This window comes from Euphorbia lathyris, chromosome 2, assembly GCF_963576675.1.
Source record: "Euphorbia lathyris chromosome 2, ddEupLath1.1, whole genome shotgun sequence".
Lineage (NCBI taxonomy): Eukaryota > Viridiplantae > Streptophyta > Magnoliopsida > Malpighiales > Euphorbiaceae > Euphorbia > Euphorbia lathyris.
Genome location: NC_088911.1, coordinates 103,398,013 through 103,421,178, shown reverse-complemented (window position 1 = coordinate 103,421,178; position 23,166 = coordinate 103,398,013). Strand labels below are relative to the sequence as shown.

The window sequence follows — 23,166 nt, the reverse complement described above, 5'->3', positions numbered from 1 at the left end:
GTAGTCAAGAGTAATTTTACCTCTAACGTTGATAATTTGGGATTAAATTATTTTTCAAATTGACCCAAATCATCAACGTTAGGGGTAAAATTGCTCGTGGCTAAAACTTTAGGGGTAAAATTGCATCATTTTAGACATTAGTGATAAAATTGCACCTGACCCAAAACGGTAGGAGTATTTTTGCACCTTAACTCATAATTATATTGTGTAGTATATATTTTTTTTATAAATTAATGTATATTTTGGATAAAATTGCAAATTAAGATAACACTACAAACACATAATTTAAAACAACAATAATAATTGTAAGCTAAGCACGGCACGATTAAAACAAAACGACATGACTATTGGAACATGTTACAACAATAATGCTAGAGACACAATTTAAATAAAATAACGATATGACTGTTGAAAACATACATAGAAATAGGAGATGACTCACGCGAGAGAGTGCCATATTTAACTTTAAATCACAAAAGTCATTTTTCCCGGTAATTTATATTTTACAGAATATCAACGACAGACAAATATCATCTCCAATGATTAGACACTCTCAATTTCAGTCTAACCGAGGACAGCCTGCTGCACGAACTTGAAGAGAAGGCAACTGCTCCTTTAATCGACCTAAATTGTTCCTGGTACTGCCAAAGCAATCTCGGTTCCTCACTTTTAGTTTTTCTTGAACAGTTAGCTAACTTAGACATCACTATTTTGGAATCAGAGGCCGATCCTTGCCGCCACGGAGCCCTTGGGAGATAATTTCCCGGCGCATTTCACGTCTTGAGCTTGGGTCTGAAGAATGGGGTCTGTAACCTCTTCAAGTCTCTCGTTCAACAGGTCAAATAGGTATTTCATGGTTCTTTTAAGTTTAAATTCTATGTAAATTTCAGGCAACTGCGTGATTATTGCATGCTTGGATTAACCGTGGGCTTGAATGAAGGTTTATGCAGTTTTTTTTTTTTTTTTTTTTTTTTTTTTTTAATTTTGTTTTACGATGCTGGTGGAGGAGGTGTTGAAATTTTGGCAGTATTGTTGTGAATTGTGATTAGGAGCTGGATTGAGTAGGAGTAGGTGTACACCTAATTGATCCTTATCTTTCAGTTTGTATTGATATTCACTTTGATTGTGTTTTGCATGCTTAGAGCATCTCCAAGAGACTTTTAGTGAACTCTCTAAAAATAATATAAAAAATTGACTCTTTGTGATTTAAGAGTGGCTAAGATATATCATCTCCAACAATGCTTCTTATATTCACTCCTTATTTATTATTTTATTATTAAGATTATTATTTATTATTACATTACCAATAGTGTGAGGAGAAAGATTTATCAATAATAAATTATTATTAAAAAATAAAGTTAGGAGGCACTAAGTGGTGGAGAGAGACTCTCTATTAATAGAGATGATGGAATGGCTCTTAATGATTTGAGGAGCACTAAGAGACTGTTGGAGCTGATTTTTTATTCTCCCTCCTCAAATTTTAACTTAAGAGCCAATTTAAGAGGCTGTTGGAGATGCTCTTAGTTCTACTCCACAAATTACAAAATCTGAAATCTATCGAGTCTGCTTATCTCTGAGGATGAGATGGAGTGAGTAACATGAACTGAAATACTGATATGCTCTCCCTTCTCTGTTCCAAGAATGGGGTTTCTCCTTCTGTTGTTGGTGCGTATAATAGGCTCATTAGAATCCTGTGAATTGGAGATAGTGATAGATAGTTAGCAGATTGATGGATGCTTGTTACTGCTACACGAATCTACTTTTATCATTAGTACCTTATCTTTCGTTTCAAACGCACAACAAATAGCAAATAGGAGAAATTCTACAATACTCACCCGACTAATTAATTTATAACAGTTGTACATATTTATTTCTTAACACCAAAAAAATAGAAAATAGGAGAAGTTCTACAATCCTCACCCGACTAATTAATTTGTAACAGTTGTACCTATTTATTTCTTAACGCAAATCATCTACTATTTAGTGGTAAAGCATCTCTCTTTCCATTGGTGGGGTTTATTACTAGCAAATAGGGAGAAATATGAGGATACTTATACACAGACAAGAAATGGAAATGAAACAAGAAATGGAAATGAACTTTACACTGCTTGTATAGGATTATATACCCGACAATTATTCTTAATTATCAAGAGATATTCTAGCGAGGGCAAGCCTTGGCACAACGGTAAACGTTGTTGTCGTGTGACTGAGAGGTCACGGTTCGAGTCTTAGGAGCGGCCTGTTGCCAAAAAATGGCAAGGGAAGGCTTGCCCCCAGTACATCCTTGTGGTGGGACCCTCCCCAGACCGTCGCTTAAGCGGGGACGCGTAGTGCACCGGACTGCCCTTTTTTTTATCAAGAGATATTCTAGCGTATTTCATCACACTCAGGACAAGAAAAACAACTAAGCTACACTCCTTATTGATATATGCTTTATTTATTGAATCTATGCTATCATATATCGAACTAATAGTGCAAACAATGCTTACAAAGTCTTGTGCTAACATTTAAAGAGGTTTGTAGGGGATGGGGATTAGGAGTAGATCATTTTTCCTCTTTACTGAAGCTCCAAAAATCTCAAACATGTCAAGGTTTTCTGGCGTCATTCCTGATGGCAGTATCCAGTCGAAATGAAACAGCAGCTGTGCGAGTGGAAACTCAACATTGATGATACCATATGTTATTCCTGGGCAAATCCTTCTTCCAGCACCAAATGGTACATATTCAAAATTAGTCCCTTTGTAATCTATTGAGCTATCTATGAATCTCTCTGGATTGAATTTCTCAGCTTCATTCCAGTAATTAGGGTCCCTTCCCATTGCCCAAGCGTTAACAATAACCTTGGATTTCACAGGAATCTTATAACCATAAATTGAACAATTCTCCCTACATTCTCTTGGTAGTAACAATGGAAGTGGTGGGTGTAATCTTAGAGCTTCCTTTATCACTAGCTTTAAGTAGTTGAGTTCATCAAGGCGGGACTCATCAATGTTCCCTTGTGTACCAAAGATTCGTCTCACCTCCTCTTGTGCCTTTTCCATTGCTCTTGGATTTTTCATCAGCTCCGACATAGCCCATTCTAAAGTAGTTGATGATGTCTCAGTCCCGACAGCAAACATGTCCTGAAGTAAGTTTGTTAACTTAATGAAAAAGTGATGCACACTAATGTGGAATTGTTTTTTGATAGAAAAACAAAATCGAAACTTAAAACTCTTACTAACCAGTATGATTGCTTTGATATTGTCATCTGTTAAAGGGAATTGAAGGTCTCCTTGATCCTGAAGATTCAAAAGCACATCTACAAGATCTTCATTACCCTCAGCATGTTACTCCCTGCGGCCTTTCTAGCTCTATGTTGGTCGATGATGTTTTGAAATAGTTTATCCATTTTTTTCCTGATGCTTTTCCATTTTGGAACTCATTACCCTTAGCAATTGAATTTTTTTGACGGAAGGATACAAATCAGCAAGACTAAAACCTCAGCCTGCTTCTGTTACATCTTTAATAGCTGCGATGAATATATCTTCGCCCTCCTATATTGATAACTTGTGGAAAAATCCTTGATCGGAGCCCTTTCCTGTGAGGCGCCGTTGGGATCGGCCGGGGACACTCCGATGCCAAAGTCAGTATAGAGGAACAAGAGAGCAAACTGAATTGACAAAGGTTGTGAGAATGTGTACCTTGATAGCCTAAGGATGTAGGCTATATATAGCTAAGAAGTCGTAACCTTCAGCAACTAGAAGGTCTCCATTAATGCTCCATTAATGGCGGTTACAGGTTATCTTTAACCTGGCGGTTAGCTAATTGATAGCTCATGAATGGTCTTTATGGCCGAGTCGGCGGTTTGCCGTTACTGTGATGAATCAGGTGAAAGAGGAGATTCGCCTCATAGGTTCGCCAGCGGATCTCACTGAGCTGAACCGTGGAGATCCGTCATCCGGTTCTTCTTGCGGCGTTCTCAAGGTGAATATCCCTTTTGGTCCTTGGGATAATATTCTGTCAGTAAGATGAATATCCCTTTTCGTATTCTTTGATCCGTCAAAGCGTATGTACGCTCTCCTTGAGAGCTATGGCGGGTCTCCGCTACTCGCTCTCATCGGGCGTATCTCGTTATGGCGTATCTCGCCATGGTCCACGTGGCGTGGCATAATGCTAGAGACTCCTTCCTTTTCCTCATTATTTGCATATTCTCCCCTGCATTAATTATCATTAATTCCACATTAATCATGTATAAATATCTCTTTTAGAAGGAATAATGGTTTGCCATTATTTCTATTAATTTTCCCTTATTCCTTATTCAATTTGGGTTGTTATCAGAAGCCTCCCCTAAAGGTATAAAAAGCTCTTTAGGGCTGTCTAAATGGTGTTTTATTTTTCTATCTTGGAGGAAAGTGGACCCGCCATAGATGGGGGATCATATATGGAAATGATGCGCCTTTTGGGGCTTCCTTATGCGGGATCTTATGAACAAGATCCGCCCTATGTGGGATCATATATGGATATGATACGCTTTTAGGGGATTTTGCTTCTTCGTGGATAGGTGGCCAACCGTATCCATTGTTAGCCTCTAGGGGCTTCTTGAGAGTTATATTTCCTTTAGAAAGGAATAACCTGCCCTTTATGGGACCATTTGTTCCTACCCCATAGGATTATGATTCGCATTTAGGGACTTATTTTCTTCAGTTCTGCCATATTGAGGAGAATGACCCGCCCTTAGGGATCAGTAAGAATGATCAGCCATTTAGGGACTTTTGCGCATTTTGTGGAGGCGAGACTTTGTTATTTCTATGATGAAGATGAGGATTCATTACTTTGATGAAAACGAGACTTCATTGTTTGGATAAAGACGAGGCTTTATTGATTGGATGAAGACGAGGCTTCATTGATTGGATGAAGAAGAGGCTTCATTGATTGGATGAAGACGAGGCTTCATTGTTTGGAGATGAAGACGAGGCTTCATTACTTGGAGATGAAGACGAGGCTTCATTATTTGGAGATGAAGACGAGGCTTCATTATTTGGAGATGAAGACGAGGCTTCATTATTTGGAGATGAAGACGAGGCTTCATTATTTGGAGATGAAGACGAGGCTTCATTAGTTGGATGAACCCTTTGCTTTCCAGAACTATTTTTACTAATGCATTATATCTTTTAGCAAGTAATTTTCTAGGATCTGGTTTAGGATTTCTCCGATTGTTTAGGGTAGGTGGCCAGCCGTACCCCAGTGTATGAACCTTTGTGAAGGTTTAGAAGCTGTTCTATTCCTTCTAGAGGAAGTAAAGCTGCCTAGGGGATCAACTTGCTACCTATCTTTGAGGTGAAGCGATCCGCCCGTAGGACTTGTGAACCCTTCTTTGGGAAGGGAGTGAGAGAGTGTAAAGTCCTTGCGTCCAAGGAATGTTTTAACTCTTTCTCGAATGGTGATCATCTAAAGATGGATCCGCCCATGAGAATGTTCTCCTATCTTTGAGGAGAAAGTTGAGGGTGTAATGATCTCATGTTTGAGACGATTTTAACCCGCTTTTGATGGTGGTCAATCCTTTTCCTGTCTTTGAGGAGAGAGTTGAGCTCATTTGAAAGCTCCTGAGGGTCTGTGCTTCTTATCTTTGTGGAAAGGGGATCCGCCCGTGATGGGATCAATTGTCCTATCTTTGAGGTAATTGATCCACCTGTGGAACTTTTCATTCGCCAGCCACTGGGCGTATATCAGCACTAAAAGCTAGGCAAATTAATATAAGAAGTATGGCGAGAAAGAATAAATTATAAAATATAGGATACTATAACAGTTTAATGGACATATAAGAATATGTAAAAATACTGATTTTTAGGCCCATGGTTCCGTCTTTTCTGAGCAACTAGAACCGCATCCTCAATGATGTTTAACTTATGAGTAATCACATCTGGGCTTACTCCTGTGGGGATCTCATTCTCCTATGTAAATACGCTTTCAAACTCAATGAGAACTTTTTTTAACATCCTCTTTGATCTCAAGTTTTAATCCTTTGGCGATCCGCACCCGCTTTCCATCAGCAATAAGGAGCGTTTTTGTGTCGCCCAAAGCTGTAGTGACAAGTTAATATTTCTCACCTTCGTCCTCTTTGGATTGTGGGCGGATTGATAGTGACGCCGAGTATAAGTCTCTTTAGCCACCTTTTGGTTCCCGCTAATCATTACTCCTCCTTTGCTGGTGGGAATGTACATTGTCAGACGACGGATGGAAATTAGGGCTGCAACCTCTGGCCCTTGGTCTGGATAGTGTGACCCGTCACTCCAATGATGTCAACAATGGTTGTTTCTATTTGGATCGGATCAACCTTTAGTTTGGCGAATGCACCTTTGGTGATGACATTGCGAGAACTGCCCGTGTCTTTACTCGCTTTATTTTATCTCCCATCCTTGAATCGCCATTGTTACTACCAATGCATCTGCATGTCGAGAGATTACCGGACCTGTTTCTGCAAAAGGAGCAATGGAGGGATGTTTTATCCAGAGCGGATATTTTTGCTTTTTCCACGGGTGGCTGATACACTGGTCCATCTGCTATGACATTAATGACATTTTTGAATTTATTTTTGGGATCTGTCTTCTGCTTGTCATCTTGTTATTTGTTATTCTGGACAAAGCTATCTAGTTTGCCAGCTTCCAGCAAGCTTCAGTGTGGTGGCCAACCAATGTGGTGGCCAACCTGTAGTACGCTTTGGCGTTTCTTCCAACGGTTACATGCTCCCCTCCTTTGGGTTCGGGATATGTAATGTCCCGCTTATATTGAATCTTTTCTTTTATATTGTGGCAAGTTGGAAGCTTTAAACATTCTGTCCGCTTCGTACCCCAGGATCCGTGCTGTGCATGGCGATTTCATGTTAACTTGATGGCGTACCTTTCTGCATTGTTCTCTTGTCTATATAGAGCGGTATGCACTCGCCTTTCAATCTCATCATTCGTGTTTTCAATGTTGAATCATGATGGTGAAGCCGGTTCTTGATCTTGATCTCGATCATATTGAGGTTATGCTTGGAGATATGGTTTAACGCGGATGGATGTTGTCACAACCGTGGGAGCCATTTTATCTAGCTTCGAATATCTTGTCTCCGCATCCTTCAACATTTTGCTAACATAATAGATGGAGAACTGCTGACCTTCTTCTTCTTAAATAACCACGGTGCACATATCTTTATCTATGACAGATTGATACAAATGCAGGTCTCCCCTTCAGATTGGTCTGCTCATCAAGGGTGGTTCTGCTAGGAATTGTTTTATACCTTGATATGCTTGTTGACAATCTTTCTAGTATGATGATCCGCCCGCTCAACCTCTGGATCTTTCTCACCCATTGTGGGGTTTTCATTTAGGCGCTCTTTTCACCTTTTTCCTCGCATGGCTTTTATTTAGGCGCTCTTTTCACCTTTTTCCTCACAAGGTTTTTATTTTATCTGGATTTGCTCTAACTCCTTTTTGGCCAATGACATAGTCAAGGAATTTTTCTGAAGTGACTCTGCATATACACTTCTTTGGATTGAGCTTTATTTTTCATATCAGTGTTTGCACTGGTTGTAGTATTAGCAACTCCCTTGTACCTGTGGGTTAGCACTGAAAGAACTCCAGAAGTGGGGCATGCTATGTCCATTATTAAAAGATTGTGGTAAGTCATAAAAGCTATATTCACTTACCTTGGGGATCAATGGCTTGATCCATGGAACATACTTCATAGCAAAAGAATGTTTGCATTTGCCTTGTTGGCAAATATCATGTATGATGCAATGTCTCTTTATGGAATTTTTAGTTCATATTGGAATCAACTTAATAATTCCTTCACGTTGGTCCCTGACTCTAGAATGAGCTTAGTCAAAGGATAAAACTGAGTAAATATTATATGTCAAACAAATTCATAATAGAATTTTAATCGTGCTTGTTTTAATAATAATATCACGTATAACGGTCATAACCATAAAGATTGCTACTGCACATGAATATCATAATGAATTCTTAATAAATAACCATAATGAGAATGGTTTAAGAATAATGTCCTTTTGTATTTCAATGCGCATTAATATCCAAGATAGCATATTTATTTTAAACGTCATAAAAGTTATGACATTCTACATTGGGTAAGATATCTTACATAGTTGCTATTTACTTGCAATTAATATTGTGCATCCATAGATTAATGGCATTCAGAGATCATTAAAGCCTCATTTGAATAAGGTGTAATTAAAGAAAGGTAAGTGATGATTTAATAATAGTTATATATAAAATTACTCTTATATCATTTCATTTGTACGAATAAAATAGAAGAGAAAGGGTAATTTTAGAAGAAAAATACATGTACCATGATTCTCCTCCAATCTTTAAGGAATTCTCATGTATATCCTAAGAATTTTGCATAAATTAATGTTCTGATCCGAAACTGACACTTGCACTATTTTGTAGTTAGCTCAGGACATGAAAGTTTTGTTTATCCAATTTGGTAATTCATCAACCCATAATGGCCTTAATAGTAAGGGACAATTACAGGATAATTACAAATAGACTCAATATTTTCAAGTCTCTTGTGTTGGTAACAGAAATTCTAACAATGTCAAATAAACAGTTTTTATATGAATAGATACATCTTTGTAAAAAAAAAGGGAATGAAATAACTGTTTGACAAAACAATATTCAAAAATATGAATTTTTGATATTAAAAGTACTATATAGGAGAAAAGCCATATATATATGGTGAATTGTACAAGGAAAAACCAAATATGATTTTTTTGTAATTTCTTCTAATAGTTATATGCATGTTCATCCAAAAGACTGGTCAGACCTAAAACATCTGTAATTACACGAGCCTTTTATGATATCTTAATATTAAGTGATAAAATCACCTTGAATGGATGAATTTTTTATAAAATTCCAAGATTACGGATCTTATACATGCATCTTGTACTAATTCAATGATAATGGCATGTTACACTTGTCATGCATAAAAATATGAGGACGTAGTAAGCATGCAAGATTTAATGAAAGATTTGTGTCTATGACTTCATCTTTCACAGTTTATTAGATTTATCATAATAACATGTAATGATATTCATAGCACTTTATAAGAGTGAAGGATCTCAATTTTCTTTAATTAAAAATGGAATAAGAAAGGGGAGGAAACTTATCTTTTTCATCATAAAATTCCAGATTTAATGTAGAAAACTCTTTCCCACCAATATATGGAGAACTGTATCTTTGGATAGATTTGTTGTACTGATTGAGCCAAAGTTTGAGATTGTGATTTCTATTCTGTTGACTCCATTGTTTTGTTCTTTGTGAAACTCTATACAATCAAGATTTTGTGATCTTCTGTTTGTTAGAGATCCACGTTCACCGCACCAATTGATAACTCGGGGAAAATCCTTGATCGGAGCCCTTCCCTGTGAGGCGCCGTTGGGATCGGCCGGGGACACTCCGATGCCAAAGTCAGTATAGAGGAACAAGAGAGTAAACTGAATTGACAAAGGTTGTGAGAATGTGTACCTTGATAGCCTAGGGATGTAGGCTATATATAGCTAAGAAGTCGTAACCTTCAGCAACTAGAAGGTCTCCATTAATGCTCCATTAATGGCGGTTACAGGTTATCTTTAACCTGACGGTTAGCTAATTGATAGCTCATGAATGGTCTTTATGGCCGAGTCGGCGGTTTGCCGTTACTGTGATGAATCAGGTGAAAGAGGAGATTCGCCTCATAGGTTCGCCAGCGGATCTCACTGAGCTGAACCGTGGAGATCCGCCATCCGGTTCTTCTTGCGGCGTTCTCAAGGTGAATATCCCTTTTGGTCCTTGAGATAATATTCTGTCAGTAAGATGAATATCCCTTTTCGTATTCTTTGATCCGTCAAGGCGTATGTACGCTCTCCTTGAGAGCTATGGCGGGTCTCCGCTACTCGCTCTCATCGGGCGTATCTCGTTATGGCGTATCTCGCCATGGTCCACGTGGCGTGGCATAATGCTAGAGACTCCTTCCTTTTCCTCATTATTTGCATATTCTCCCCTGCATTAATTATCATTAATTCCACATTAATCATGTATAAATATCTTTTTTAGAAGGAATAATGGTTTGCCATTATTTCTATTAATTTTCCCTTATTCCTTATTCAAGAATAATTTGGGTTGTTATCACATATCTTACCAAATGCTGATCTTGAAACAATTATATGTATTAAAGAAACAACCATCCTGCTAAAGTTGATAGGTGATCCAGCATCAGAAGATATGGATGTAATGAGTTTTGAGACTTGTTCTTCCCTGATAGATCTGAATGACTCCACACGTTTTACAGTGAGTAGCTCGATTGTGCAAATTTTTCGCAGTTGTCTCCAGTAGTCTCCATAGGGTGCAAATACGATGTCTGAATAATTATAGGTTGTAAGGGCCACTTGGATGAGATGGGGCCTCTGAGCGAAGGTGATATCATGGGTTTTCATCACCTCTGTAGCTAATTCAGGTGAAGAAATGACAATATTTGAAAGTTCCCCAAGTTGAACATGCATAATAGGTCCATAGATTTTGGCCAAATCTCTCAGGCGGTGATGGGGAAGGGAGGTTATTAAGTGGTGGATACTCCCTATTACAGGTAGCTTCCATGGTCCTGGTGGTAGATTTTTGGCTGAGTTTTTCTTCCTTAATATTCTTAATGCCAAGTGGATGAAGAGTATGAAAGTAAAAGGATTGGGAAGGAGGGTAACTGGAGGAGTTCCATGATGAGAAGAATGGGAAGTAGTGAAGAAATTAATTGCTTGCTAGGAAATTTCTTAATGATGTTTATTGGAATTTGAAATTTTGAAGCAGTTCAATAATTAGTAATAAACAAATGAAATAATTGCCATTTCACAGGCTAGACCCCAAATCATTTATTTATATAGTAATCCCACATTGGATCCATCAAGTAAATAATAGTAATATTTTAATTATGTGGAAGCTGCAGTCAACAACAACTTGCTCCACAACACTCTTTCAGTTTCTTGAGAAAACTTGATCCATCATGAATTTATTAATTTTTGAACTGAAATACTAATATGCTCTCCATTCTCTGTTCCGAGAATGAGGTTTCTTCTTCTGTTGTTGGTGTGTATAACAGGCTCAATATAATCCTGTGAATTGGAGATAGATAGTTAGCAGATTGATGGATGCTAGTGCTAGCAGAATCTAGTTTGATCAATAGTACCTTATCGTTTGTTTCGGGCGCTTTCACTCTACCAGTCGTATATAATTTTGCATCTTCACATTTGCATAGTGAGCAACAGATCCCTGCTAAATGCCTCAGCTCAAAGAATAATATAGAAATAGAACATGGAAATTCAAAACATTTGGTTTAGGTGCCCAATAGTTATCTTTCTACTTTTTCTCCTTGCTTTGTCATTTCCAATTTAAGAGCATCCGATAATGTTTTAATCAAAATGAATAAAAATCTTCATTCACTATAACTATAAATTTTGACTGTAACACAATGTGATCATATCATATGTTAGAATGCTCAGAAGTTATTTGTGCATTCCTTTTTCGCTTGAATGCTGTTTCCTTCACTAGAGCATTATTTTAATCCATACAATAGAACTTTTAAACTGATAAAGGTGGGAGAAGTTATGCTGCATTTTCCTTACATTAAGTCTTGAATAGCATGGTTATGTACCAGAAGAAGTAAAGGACAGGTTTTAGGAGTTTTAGTCTTTTTGTTTGTCATAGTGAATAACTCAGAGCAACACAACAAATAGCAAATAAAATTATAGAACGAACGATAGAAAGGAAATATGCTGATACTTGTATTCAAAGGATAGAACTGTAACAAGATACTTTTACACAGACTAGAAACCAAAATAAACTTCACACTCTCTGTAGGATGATATACCTGACCATTCTTCTTAACTGGGGAGGTTCTAGCATATTACAACACCTTCAGGAAAACAACAACAACTAGGATATACTCCTTATTGTGAATTATTGAATCTATGCTGTCCTATATCGAACTACAGTAAATTTCACCTAGTCAGTGAGTGACCAAGTGAATTTGGCCAGTCACCATTAGATCTGGGAGTTGTGAATCTAAACCCTACGATGATTTTAATCTCTACCATAGGATTTTAATAAGCTTAGATTTAATGGTGACTGACCATTCACTTGGTCAGTTACTTACCATGGGAAAACCACTGATCGAACTAATAGTGGAAACAGTGCTTACAAAGACTTGTGCTTTTGGTTGATATATCCAACTAACATTAAGAACTATATAGATTTACTTAACAAGGAAAGAACGATATGGAATAGGGATTAGGTGGAGATCATTTTTCCTTTTCGTTACAGCACCAAAAATCTCAACCATGTCAAGGTTTTCTGGAGTCATTCCTGTAGGCAGTTTCCAGTCAAAATGAAACAGGAGTTGTGCCAGTGGAAACTCAACATTGATCATACCATATGTTAATCCTGGACACATCCTTCTTCCAGCACCAAATGGGAGATATTCAAAATTAGTTCCTCTGAAATCTATTGAGCTATCTATGAATCTCTCTGGATTGAATTCCTCAGATTCATTCCAGTAATTAGGATCCCTTCCCATTGCCCATACATTAACGATAACCTTGGATTTCACAGGAATCTCATAACCATTAATCGAACATTTCTCCCGACATTCTCTTGGTAGTAGCAATGGAATTGGTGGGTGCAATCTTAGAGCTTCCTTTACAACTAGCTTGAAGTAGTTCAGTTCATGAAGGCGCGATTCATCAATTCTCCCTTCTGTACCAAAGATCTGTCTCACCTCCTCTTGTGCCTTTCTCATTGCTCTTGGATTTTTCATCAGCTCCGACATAGCCCATTCTATAGTTGTCGATGATGTCTCAGATCCAGCAACAAACATGTCCTGAAGTAATTTATTAACTTAATGAAAAAGTGATGCACACCAATGAGGACTTCTTTTTATAGAAAAGCAGAATCAACTAATTTTCCATGCTTTATCTTTATTTTTATTCAACTAAAAACTTAAAACTCTTGAGTACTAACCAGTATGATTGCTTTGATATTGTCATCTGTTAAAGGGAATTGAAGGTCTCCTTGATCCTGAAGATTCAAAAGCACATCTACAAGATCTTCATTACCCTCAGATTGATTACTTCCAGTTCCCTTTCTAGCTTTATGTTCGTCGATGATGCTTTGAAATATTTTATCTACTTTTTTCTGAATGCTCTCCAGTCTAGAGTTCATTCCACTTACCACTTGAAGAAGTTTGAGGGAAGGATACAAATCAGCAAGACTAAAACCTCCAGCAGCTTCTATCAACGCTTTAGCAGTTGGTATGAATATATCTTCTCCCTCCCATATCTTACCAAATGCTGTTCTTGAAATGATACTATAGATGGAAGAATTAACCATCATGCTAAAATTGATAGGTGATCCTGCACCGGAAGATATGGATGTAATGAGTTTTGATACTTGTTCTTCCCTTACTGATCTGAACGAGTCCACGCGTTTTGCAGTCAGTAGCTCAACAGTACAAATTTTCCGCATTTGTCTCCAGTAGTCTCCATAGGGTGCGAAAGCGATGTCTGAATAATTATAGGTTAGAGCACTGGCTGCAAGGAGGAAGGGCCTTTGAGCGAAGGTGATATCATGGGTTTTCAGAACCTCTTTAGCAGTTTCAGGTGAAGAAATTACAATATTTGTAAGTTCCCCAAGTTGAAGATGCATAATAGGTCCATAGATTTTGGCCAAGTCTTTGAGGCGATGATGGGGAAGGGAACTAATTAGGTGATGGATACTCCCTATTAGAGGTAGTTTCCATGGTCCTGGTGGTAGATTTTTGGTTGAGTTTTTCTTCCCTATTATTCTTGATACCAAGAAGATGAAGACTAGGAAAGTCAAAAGGACCGGGAAGGAGGGGAACTGGACTTCCATCTTGAAAATTGTGAAATTAATGGCTTGACTAGGAAATTGCAAATTGCATTTTCATCCTAATATATAAATGGAGCTGCCGAGCTAAGGTTAGTTATTTTATCAATATTATTTTCGAATTCTTAATGAGTTTTGTTTTGTAGTGAGGTGTGATCACATGATGTATTTGCTAAATTATGCTAATTGCTTATATTTATTTGTGATATCAGATTTGGGTCTATCACAAAATTTTACATCATCATGTGTAAGACTTTTTCTGATTACAATCATGTGTAAGACTATAAATGTAATCTTAAGAAAAGTTCAACGTTTTTGCTGGAAGTTTTTGGGTCTAAGAAGATCTGTTGTATTCGATATGTAGGATAAACTACACTCATGGACATGAACTTTGGCATATTAATATCATCATACCTAAATTTTAAGAATATGTACACTGTGTAATAAATGCTATCCTTCTTACTCTTAACAATTTGTACAAACACTTTGTAGTCAGAAAATGTAAAATCTAAAACAAAAAGCCTATTACTCAAAGTTACTAATTATTCAAAGTTACATATGAACATGCAAAGAAGCAATAAGTAAAGGAGGGCAAAACTTCATAGTTGTATGATGGTAATTAAGAGAACCTTGCCTGAAGAATTTAAACTGTATTCCAATCGAATGATGCTATTTCCCATTGACAATTCTGATCATGCCAGACAATTGACAAAGAAAAAATAAGCAAAGGAGAGGTGAAATTTGGATAGATGTAAAAATAGGAAAATCAAAAGAGAGAAATAATTTACTTATATGTAACGATGATCACGGGAGGGAGAACATAAACGGAGACGAAACAAACTTTTATGAACTTGAATATCATTGGTGGGACGAGTTATAAAAGAGAAACATAGTAACTTTTAATCTCCCTCATACTTAAAATCATAAAAGGACCAATTATGGTTAGTAATGGGAAGGAAACATAAGAGAACTAATAGTCTTGGCTTCTCAAATAATATGTTGTAACTACAATTTCTCTTTGCTTCCTAATGCCACTATAAGAAAATAGACTTTTTATGGAAAAATCCCTCGCTGCACATTAAAAATTCGCCACAATTTTTTTGCGGCGAAATTAAAATTCACCACAAGTCCGACACAACATGTCTTCGTAGGGAAAAATAATTTTAATCAAAATGAATGAAATCTTCATCCACTATAACTATAAACTTTGACTTTAATGCAGTGTGATCATATATTAGAATGTCCACAATGATTTTTTGTGCATTCATTTTTGCTTGGATGCTATTTCCTTCACTAGAGCGTTATTTTAATCTCTGCAATGAAACTCTCTTAAGCTGATAAAGGTGGGAGAAGTTATGCTGCATTTTAATCTCTGCCACATCCATAAGATGTCGGTGGCGGAGATGCGTATGTTGAGATGGATGTGTGGTCACACGAGAAAGGACCGGGTGCGTAATGAAATAATTAGGACAAAAGTAGGGGCCACATCTATTGAGAATAAAATGAGAGAAAACCGACTAAGGTGGTTTGGCCATGTGAGACGTAGAGCGCTTGATGCGCCGGTTAGGAGAACCGAAGAGTGGCAAAGGGATGTAGTGGTGAGGGGTAGGGGAAGACCTAAGCAAACTTGGAGGAGGGTGATCGAGAGTGATATGAGTTTATTGGGAATTGAGGAAAATATGGTAGTGGATAGGACGGAGTGGAGGGAGCGAATCTGTGTCGCTGACACGACTTGATTTTCACGGTTTTATATATGATGGTTCATGTTAGCCGACCCCGAATCATTTCGAGACTAAAGCTTTGTTGTTGTTGTAAGTCTTGAATAGCATGGTTATGTACCAGAACAAGTAAAGGATAGTTTTTTGGAGTTATAGTGGTTTTGTTTGTGATACCTTTACACAGACAAATAGCAATTGGAATTATAGAACAAAAGATAGAGAGGAAATATGCTGATACCTTTACACAGACAAAGAAACAGAAGTAAGTGTAGGATATGCTCCTTGTTGTGCATTATTGAATCTATGCTGTCCTATATTGAACTAACATTTAATGAACTTTATAGATTTACTTAACATGTGAAGGACGATACGGAATAGGGATTAGGTGGAGATCATTTTTCCTCTTTGTTACAATACCAAAAATCTCAACCATGTCAAGGTTTTCTGGCGTCATTCCTGTAGGCAGTTTCCAGTCAAAATGAAACAGCAGCTGTGCCAGTGGAAACTCAACATTGATCATACCATATGTTATTCCCGGGCACATTCTTCTTCCAGCACCAAATGGTAGATATTCAAAATTAGTTCCTTTGTAATCTATTGAGCTATCTATGAATCTCTCCGGATTGAATTTCTCAGCTTCATTCCAGTAATTAGGATCCCTTCCCATTGCCCATACATTAACCATAACCTTGGATTTCACAGGAATCTCATAACCATAAATCGAACACTCCTCCCTACATTCTCTTGGTAGTAACAATGGAACCGGTGGGTGTAATCTTAGAGTTTCCTTTATCACCAGCTTCAAGTAGTTCAGTTCATCAAGGCGTGATTCATCAACGTTCCCTTGTGTACCAAAGATTCGTCTCACCTCCTCTTGTGCCTTTTCCATTGCTCTTGGATTTTTCATCAGCTCCGACATAGCCCAATCTATAGTAGTCGATGATGTCTCAGTGCCGGCAGAGAATATGTCCTGAAGTAAATTTGTTAACTTAATGAATTGTTTTTTGATAGAAAAACAAAATCAGAACTTAAAACTCTTGAGTACTAACCAGTATGATTGCTTTGATATTGTCATCTGTCAAAGGGAATTGAAGGTCTCCTTGATCCTGAAGATTGAGAAGCACATCTACAAGATCTTCATTACCCTCAGCTTGATTACTTCCAGTTGCCTTTCTAGCTCTATGTTGGTCGATGATGCTTTGAAATATTTGATCTACTTTTTTCTGATGCTTTTCTATTTTAGAACTCATTACGCTTAGCACTTGAAAAAGTTTGATGGAAGGATATAAATCAGCAAGACTAAAACCTCCAGCGGCTTCTGCTACATCTTTAAGAGCTGCGATGAATGTATCTTCGCCCTCCCATATCTTACCAAATGCTGATCTTGAAACAATGCTATAGAGTAAAGAAACAACCATCCTGCTAAAATTGATAGGTGATCCGGCACTAGAAGTGGAAGATATGGATGTAATGACTTTTGAGAGTTGTTCTTCCCTGATTGATCTGAATGACTCCACACGTTTTACACTCAGCAGTTCGATTGTGCAGATTTTTCGCAGTTGTCTCCAGTAGTCTCCATAGGGTGCAAATACCATGTCTGAATAATTATAGGTTGGAAGAGCCAATTGGAGGAGAAGTGGCCTCTGAGCGAAGGTGATATCATGGGTTTTCATAACCTCTTTAGCAGTTTCAGGTGAAGAAATGACAATATGTGAAAGTTCCCCAAGTTGAAGATGCATAATAGGTCCATAGATTTTGGCCAAGTCTTTGAGGCGGTGATGGGGAAGGGAAGTAATTAGGTGATGGATACTCCCTATTAAAGGTAGCTTCCATGGTCCTGGTGGTAGATTTTTGGCTGAGTTTTTCTTCCTTATTCTTGATACCAAGAAGATAAAGACTAGGAAAGTCAGAAGGACTGGGAAGGAGGGGAGCTGGAGTTCCATCAGTGAAGAAATTAATGGCTTGACTAGGAATTTGCAAATTGCATTTCATCCTAATATATATAAATGGGGCTGCGGATCTAAGTTTAGTTATTTTAACAATATTTTTCTTTTCCTAATTCCTAATTGATGAGTTTTGTTTTGTAGTGAGATGGGATCACATGGTGTTTGCTAAATTGGATTGCAACCTTATTTTTCAATAGAATGCGGAGAAGCGAACAACGCACCATGTCATCTGTCAAAAAGAAAATAATTATTTTTCTTTATTTAATTAGTAACCTAATTGGATTATTGAATAAGTTTATGAAATTATTGAATATAACTTGATAATAATATGAGATTATTAAAAGGGATCAAACATGTGTACTTTTCTTTAAGAACTATCTATTAGAGGTGGCAAAATGACACACGACACGAATACGACACAGATTTTTAGTGTTAGTGTTGAGCTTAATAGGTAATGCGTCATTTTTGGGTTGACACGAAACTGACACGCTAATTTTTGGGTTGGGTTAGTGTTGATATGTGAATCCGAAAACGACACGAAATAACACGGATATTGAAAATTATTGTTATATTCTCTCGTGTTTTTCATGTCACTTTATTAATAAAGATAATAAAATTATAATTATTAATTGCAAATATTGATTTGAATTTCCTAAATTGTTATAAACACATTACATGACCCTCTAACATGATATTATCGGACTTTTCGATAATTATTGTTAACATACTAATCTAAAAATGATATAAAATGTTTAAAAACAATATCATATCTTCTTATATTTTTAAGAGTTATCATTAATATATATGCATAACAAAATTACATGTAACCCGAAAACACGACACAAAATCGACAGTAACCCGAACATGTTAACACGACTTTGACACGAAAGTTTTTGGGTTGGGTTTGGGTTTACTCTTTTTGACACGAACCCGAAATGACACGACACGAACACGATAATTGCCAGGTCTACTATCTACTATTGCAAACAAAGTGCCCACGTAAAAATCGACCGTCTTATCACGAACACAAATTAACAAAAAGAACCGCTAGTAATCAACTAATGAATACTAATTAATCAATTTAACCCTAATCTAATTAGGTTAAATTGATTAATTAGTATTCTAATCCCATTAGGTTTACTAATTAAATAAATAAAGATAATTATTAATATTATCTATATCTAATATAAATATAATTAATAATACTAATTCTAATCTTATTACAATATTTATTTATGTTAGGATAATAATTTAGAGATATAATCACTTTATACTTACTACTCCCTCCATTCCCAAATAAGTGTCGTTTTAGAATTTTCACACAAATTAAGAAACACAATTAATGTGCACTTAAATTAATAAATTTACATGGATTAACTAAATAAAATTTCTCTCTTATAATGATTGGAGAAGAAACTTTGAAAGCTTAAAAAACACATAAATCAAGACAAAATTTAAATGCTTAGACCAAAAACCTATACTAAATTTTATTGAAAAACTAAAACGACACTTAAAAAAGAACAAAAACAATTATCTAAAACGATACTTATTTGAGAATGGAGGGAGTAATTAATATTAGGAATATTGGCATTATCTATGTCCCATATATATATTCATATATATAATTATTTTTGTTTATTAATTACCGAAGAAAATTAATTTTTTAATTTGAGAAAAATAATGTATAAAATAAAAATTATTCTACAAATTAATAATATATTTATTTATCGATAAATTATTAACTTTATATAAGATAATAATTTTTCAGTTCCCGGTGATATTCATTTATAGAAGTTTGACTGTATGTGAATTCGGTTGAATGAAGGATTTCAGTAGGATTGAAATCGGGTTCAAACCAAACCCAATCAATAAATAAAAGCAAAAATTGTCTAAATATAGAATTACATGTGAATTCGATTTATATATATACATATATGGTGCCTTCTATGTTTACTTTGTTTTTGATAAAGTAAGCTTTACTTTGTTTTTTCTATCATTGGATGAGCTTAATTTGTCAAAGTTCATCACCATCCCATACATATATATATAATGATTTAAATAACTAATTTGGAATTAAGTTTTATCCTATTGCAATTTCCCTATTTTACCATACATGTGCTGCCCATCTAGTTGAATAATTAAGTGTTTTATTTGTTTAAATTAATTTTAATTAATTACTAGGATAATATTGAATATTATCTAATTTTAATTAAAATTAGTTAGTTATAATCCTAATAATAGGATTATTATTTTAATTCTAATTAGATTAAAGGAATATATATAGTTAAAGTTTGGAATTTAATTAATTAATTAATGCATGCATCATTATTCATTTTCCTAATCTAGAACCGAAAAAAATATACTCTCTCTCACTATCCTATCGAGTCGTCGTCCCCCTCCTTTCGCTCAGGTCGTTCTTCATCGTTCGAGTTTTTGGGATCAGAGTGCTATAGTACACGGGGTGTTATAGTTGACGTCTCTACATGTTTGGTGTAGAAGAACTGCCAGTTATGGTTCTATATCTCAAACAACGAGAACAACTCTCCACCTCGGTGAAAGGTGATTTAATTCCTAACTTAATCTACGTATTTGATCTTGTGGAAAAAAGATTTCTTTGATTAAAAATTATTTTCCGGTCTTTAATCAGTTATAAAAATTCCTTCAACTTCATCACCACTGACTTTACTTGAAGAAAAACAGTGAAAGAAGTCTTATCTGAAACACTCATTTTCCCAAAACCACCTCAAATCCCCATTTCTCAAGAACCCATATGCGAAGATTAGATTTTTACTGCAGAGAATAGAAAGAACCTCTAAAATTTCTCAAGCGTCAGAGATATACAACACCGCCGATTCTTACTCAATGACGACTACTACTACTATGATGGAGATAAGAGACGGCGAAGTAAAAATAATGATTTTGACAGAGGAAGAAACACAAACGAAGAAATAAAGAGTGATTTTAGTTTTAGGTTTTTAACTTTTTAATTTATTTCTTTTTCTTTTTCATTTTTTAAAGTTTAATATTGACTGTAGACATGATTGATACACATGTTATTTTTTAATTGCTTACAAGTTCCAAATAGATTATCCAATTGCAAGTACGATAGTATAATATAACTTTTCCTCATTAACTCACAGTTTGGAGAGGTTAAAGTTTAAAAGTTTTAAACAAAGGTTAATATAATATTTTACCTCCTATTACTTTTATTAGTATTTTATAATCTCATTCCAAACAAGATATTAGAGCATCTTGTTTCGACACTCTTCCAACTCTCTAATCCCCACATTACCATGGTAAAACACTCTCTAACCAAAACATTATTCAAAGCCTCAAATCTTGCCAATGTTACCATTTAAAAAAAACATTCTAGTGGTAAAAAAATTGAAAAAAAAAAATCAAGATAGACTATTCATAAAAAAAAACCATTGAAAAAAGGTTTTTTTTTTTTCCATTTATAGATGGGCCTCAACTCATATTTTGTTTTGATAAAAAAAACATTATGAGATCTTCGGTTTTTTGGTTCATTAATTCATTGATCTTTTATTTAGACATATTAAGTCTGTAATTATTTATTTTTGTCTCATTAAGTTCTTACTTGCCAAATCAGTTAAGTGTGAACATCTAATTTAGTTAAAAATGCATTATTCATTTCATTTATGTTTAAAATTATATACATTTTTTACAGTTTAAATTAAGGATTTTACAGTTTTTATATAGTCACATTGTACACTAAAAAAGATTTCAAACTGAAAAAATACAAATTTTGAACGTTAGTAAAATGAATAACACTATGTTAACAGAATTTTATATTCAAAATTGATTTTTTTTTATCATCGGGGCTTAATTAATATTATAAAAAAGAAATTTAGGAGCTTAATGTATATAAATAAAAGATCAATAACTTAATGAACCAAAAAATGAAGGCTAAATATATCATCCACCCCTTGCTTGAACTTGTCCAAGAAGTTTGATTGTCCATCTGAACTTTCAAAATATCTCAACAACCCCCTCAATTTGCTTAAAATATCTCGATATCTCTTTTTTTTATTAGAATGCTGGGACGAGAATAAGGATCTCGATATTTCTTTAACTTGTTTAAAATATAGTCAATTAATCAATCGATTACAAATGAGTAAGTTGCATGCGGAGTATTGCGATTGCCTTGAAATATTATTACATAATTCACATAATAGATTAAAACATATTAAAGATGAAGTTCCTACTTAGAGCATCTCCAACAACCTCTTAAATTGGCTCTTAAGTTAAAATTTGAGGAGGGAGAATGAAAAATCATCTCCAACAGCCTCTTAGTGGCTCCTTAAATTACTAAGAGTCTCTCCATCCTCTCTATTAATAGAGAGCATCTCTCCACCTCTTAGTGCCTCTTAAGTCATTTTTTTATTAATAATTTATCATTGAGGAGTCTCTCTCCTTACACTATTGGTAAATATAACAACAATTAATACTTTTAATAATAAAATAATAAATAAGGAGTGAATATAAAGAGTGTTGTTGGAGATGAAATATCTTAGTCACTCTTAAATGACTAAGAGTCAATTATTTATATTATTTTTAGAGAGTGCACTAAGAGTCTGTTGGAGATGCTTGATAACTTGTAGAAAAATCCTTGATCGGAGCACTTCCCTGTGAGGCGCCGTTGGGATCGGCCGGGTACACTCCGATGCCAAAGTTAGTAATATTTCTGAGAATAAACTGTAAGCACAAAAGTAGAGAATCAGTAAGTGTACCTTTGATCCTAGGAAGCTGAGGTATTTATATAGGTTTTTGTAACCTTCAGCATTAATGGGGAAGCAGGTGAAGAGTCGTGTCATTACTTGTCTTTAATTGCTATCAATTCTCCATTAATGCCAGTATTTAGCATTGAAACCCTAAAAGTTGAGGTATTCGAACAGTCAAGTCTTTATTCCCCTTTAATGGCTATTAATTGCCATTTAATTGTATTTATTCCCATTCATGGATGGTAATAAAGGCGCCTTTTCGTATTCTTTGATCCGTCAAAGCGTATGTACGTTCTCTTTGAGAGCTATGGCGGGTCTCCGCTACTCGCTCTCATCGGGCGTATCTCGTTATGGCGTATCTCGCCATGGTCCACGTGGTGTGGCATAATGCTAGAAACTCCTTCATTTTCTTCATTATTTACATATTCACCCCTGCATTGATCCTGCAATAATTGTCATTAATTCCACATTAATCATGCACAAATATCTCTTTTAGAAGGAATAACGGTTTGCCATTATTTATATTAATTTTTCCTGATTCCTTATTCAAGAATAATTTGGGTTGTTATCAGAAGCCCCCTCTAAAGGTGTAAAAAGCTCTTTAGGGCTGTCTAAATGGTGTTTTATTTTTCTATCTTGGAGGAAAGTGGACCCGCCCTTGATGGGGGATCATATATGGAAATGATGCGCTTTTAGGGGCTTCCTTATGCGGGAACTTATGAACAAGATCCGCCCTATGTGGGATCACATATGGATATGATGCACTTTTAGGGGCTTTTGCTTCCTTATGGATAGGTGGCCAACCGTATCCATTGTTAGCCTCTAGGGGCTTCTTGAGAGTTATATTTCTTTTAGA

The 23,166-nt window shown here is 35.7% G+C and overlaps 2 protein-coding genes, 1 long non-coding RNA gene and 1 pseudogene across 5 annotated transcripts; 1 reads left to right on the top strand and 3 right to left on the bottom strand.

The window, feature by feature from the left end:
• Positions 1-501: 501 nt before the first annotated feature.
• LOC136219238 (uncharacterized) lies at positions 502-15,533 on the top strand. 3 transcript variants are annotated; one of them, XR_010684098.1, is made up of 5 exons: positions 502-638; positions 722-846; positions 13,055-13,309; positions 13,406-13,996; positions 14,117-15,533. It is a non-coding gene; the product is annotated as an uncharacterized lncRNA (long non-coding RNA). The 3 variants fall into 3 exon arrangements; XR_010684099.1 differs by lacking the exon at positions 14,117-15,533 and having other exon boundaries at positions 13,209-13,309; positions 13,406-14,018; XR_010684097.1 differs by lacking the exon at positions 14,117-15,533 and having other exon boundaries at positions 13,406-14,018.
• LOC136219237 (premnaspirodiene oxygenase-like) lies at positions 2,508-11,660 on the bottom strand (annotated as a pseudogene).
• On the bottom strand, positions 11,762-13,919 carry LOC136219234 (cytochrome P450 71D445-like). Its single transcript, XM_066006560.1, has 2 exons — positions 13,020-13,919; positions 11,762-12,879 (listed from the first exon to the last, which is right to left on the bottom strand). Exons 1-2 carry the CDS (start codon positions 13,908-13,910, stop codon positions 12,256-12,258), a joined length of 1,515 nt encoding a protein of 504 aa, XP_065862632.1. The 5' UTR covers positions 13,911-13,919; the 3' UTR covers positions 11,762-12,255.
• A 235-nt stretch (positions 15,534-15,768) lies between the features above and the next one.
• On the bottom strand, positions 15,769-17,694 carry LOC136219229 (premnaspirodiene oxygenase-like). The gene is made up of 2 exons (XM_066006526.1): positions 16,672-17,694; positions 15,769-16,592 (listed from the first exon to the last, which is right to left on the bottom strand). Exons 1-2 carry the CDS (start codon positions 17,563-17,565, stop codon positions 15,969-15,971), a joined length of 1,518 nt encoding a protein of 505 aa, XP_065862598.1. The 5' UTR covers positions 17,566-17,694; the 3' UTR covers positions 15,769-15,968.
• Positions 17,695-23,166: the final 5,472 nt, after the last annotated feature.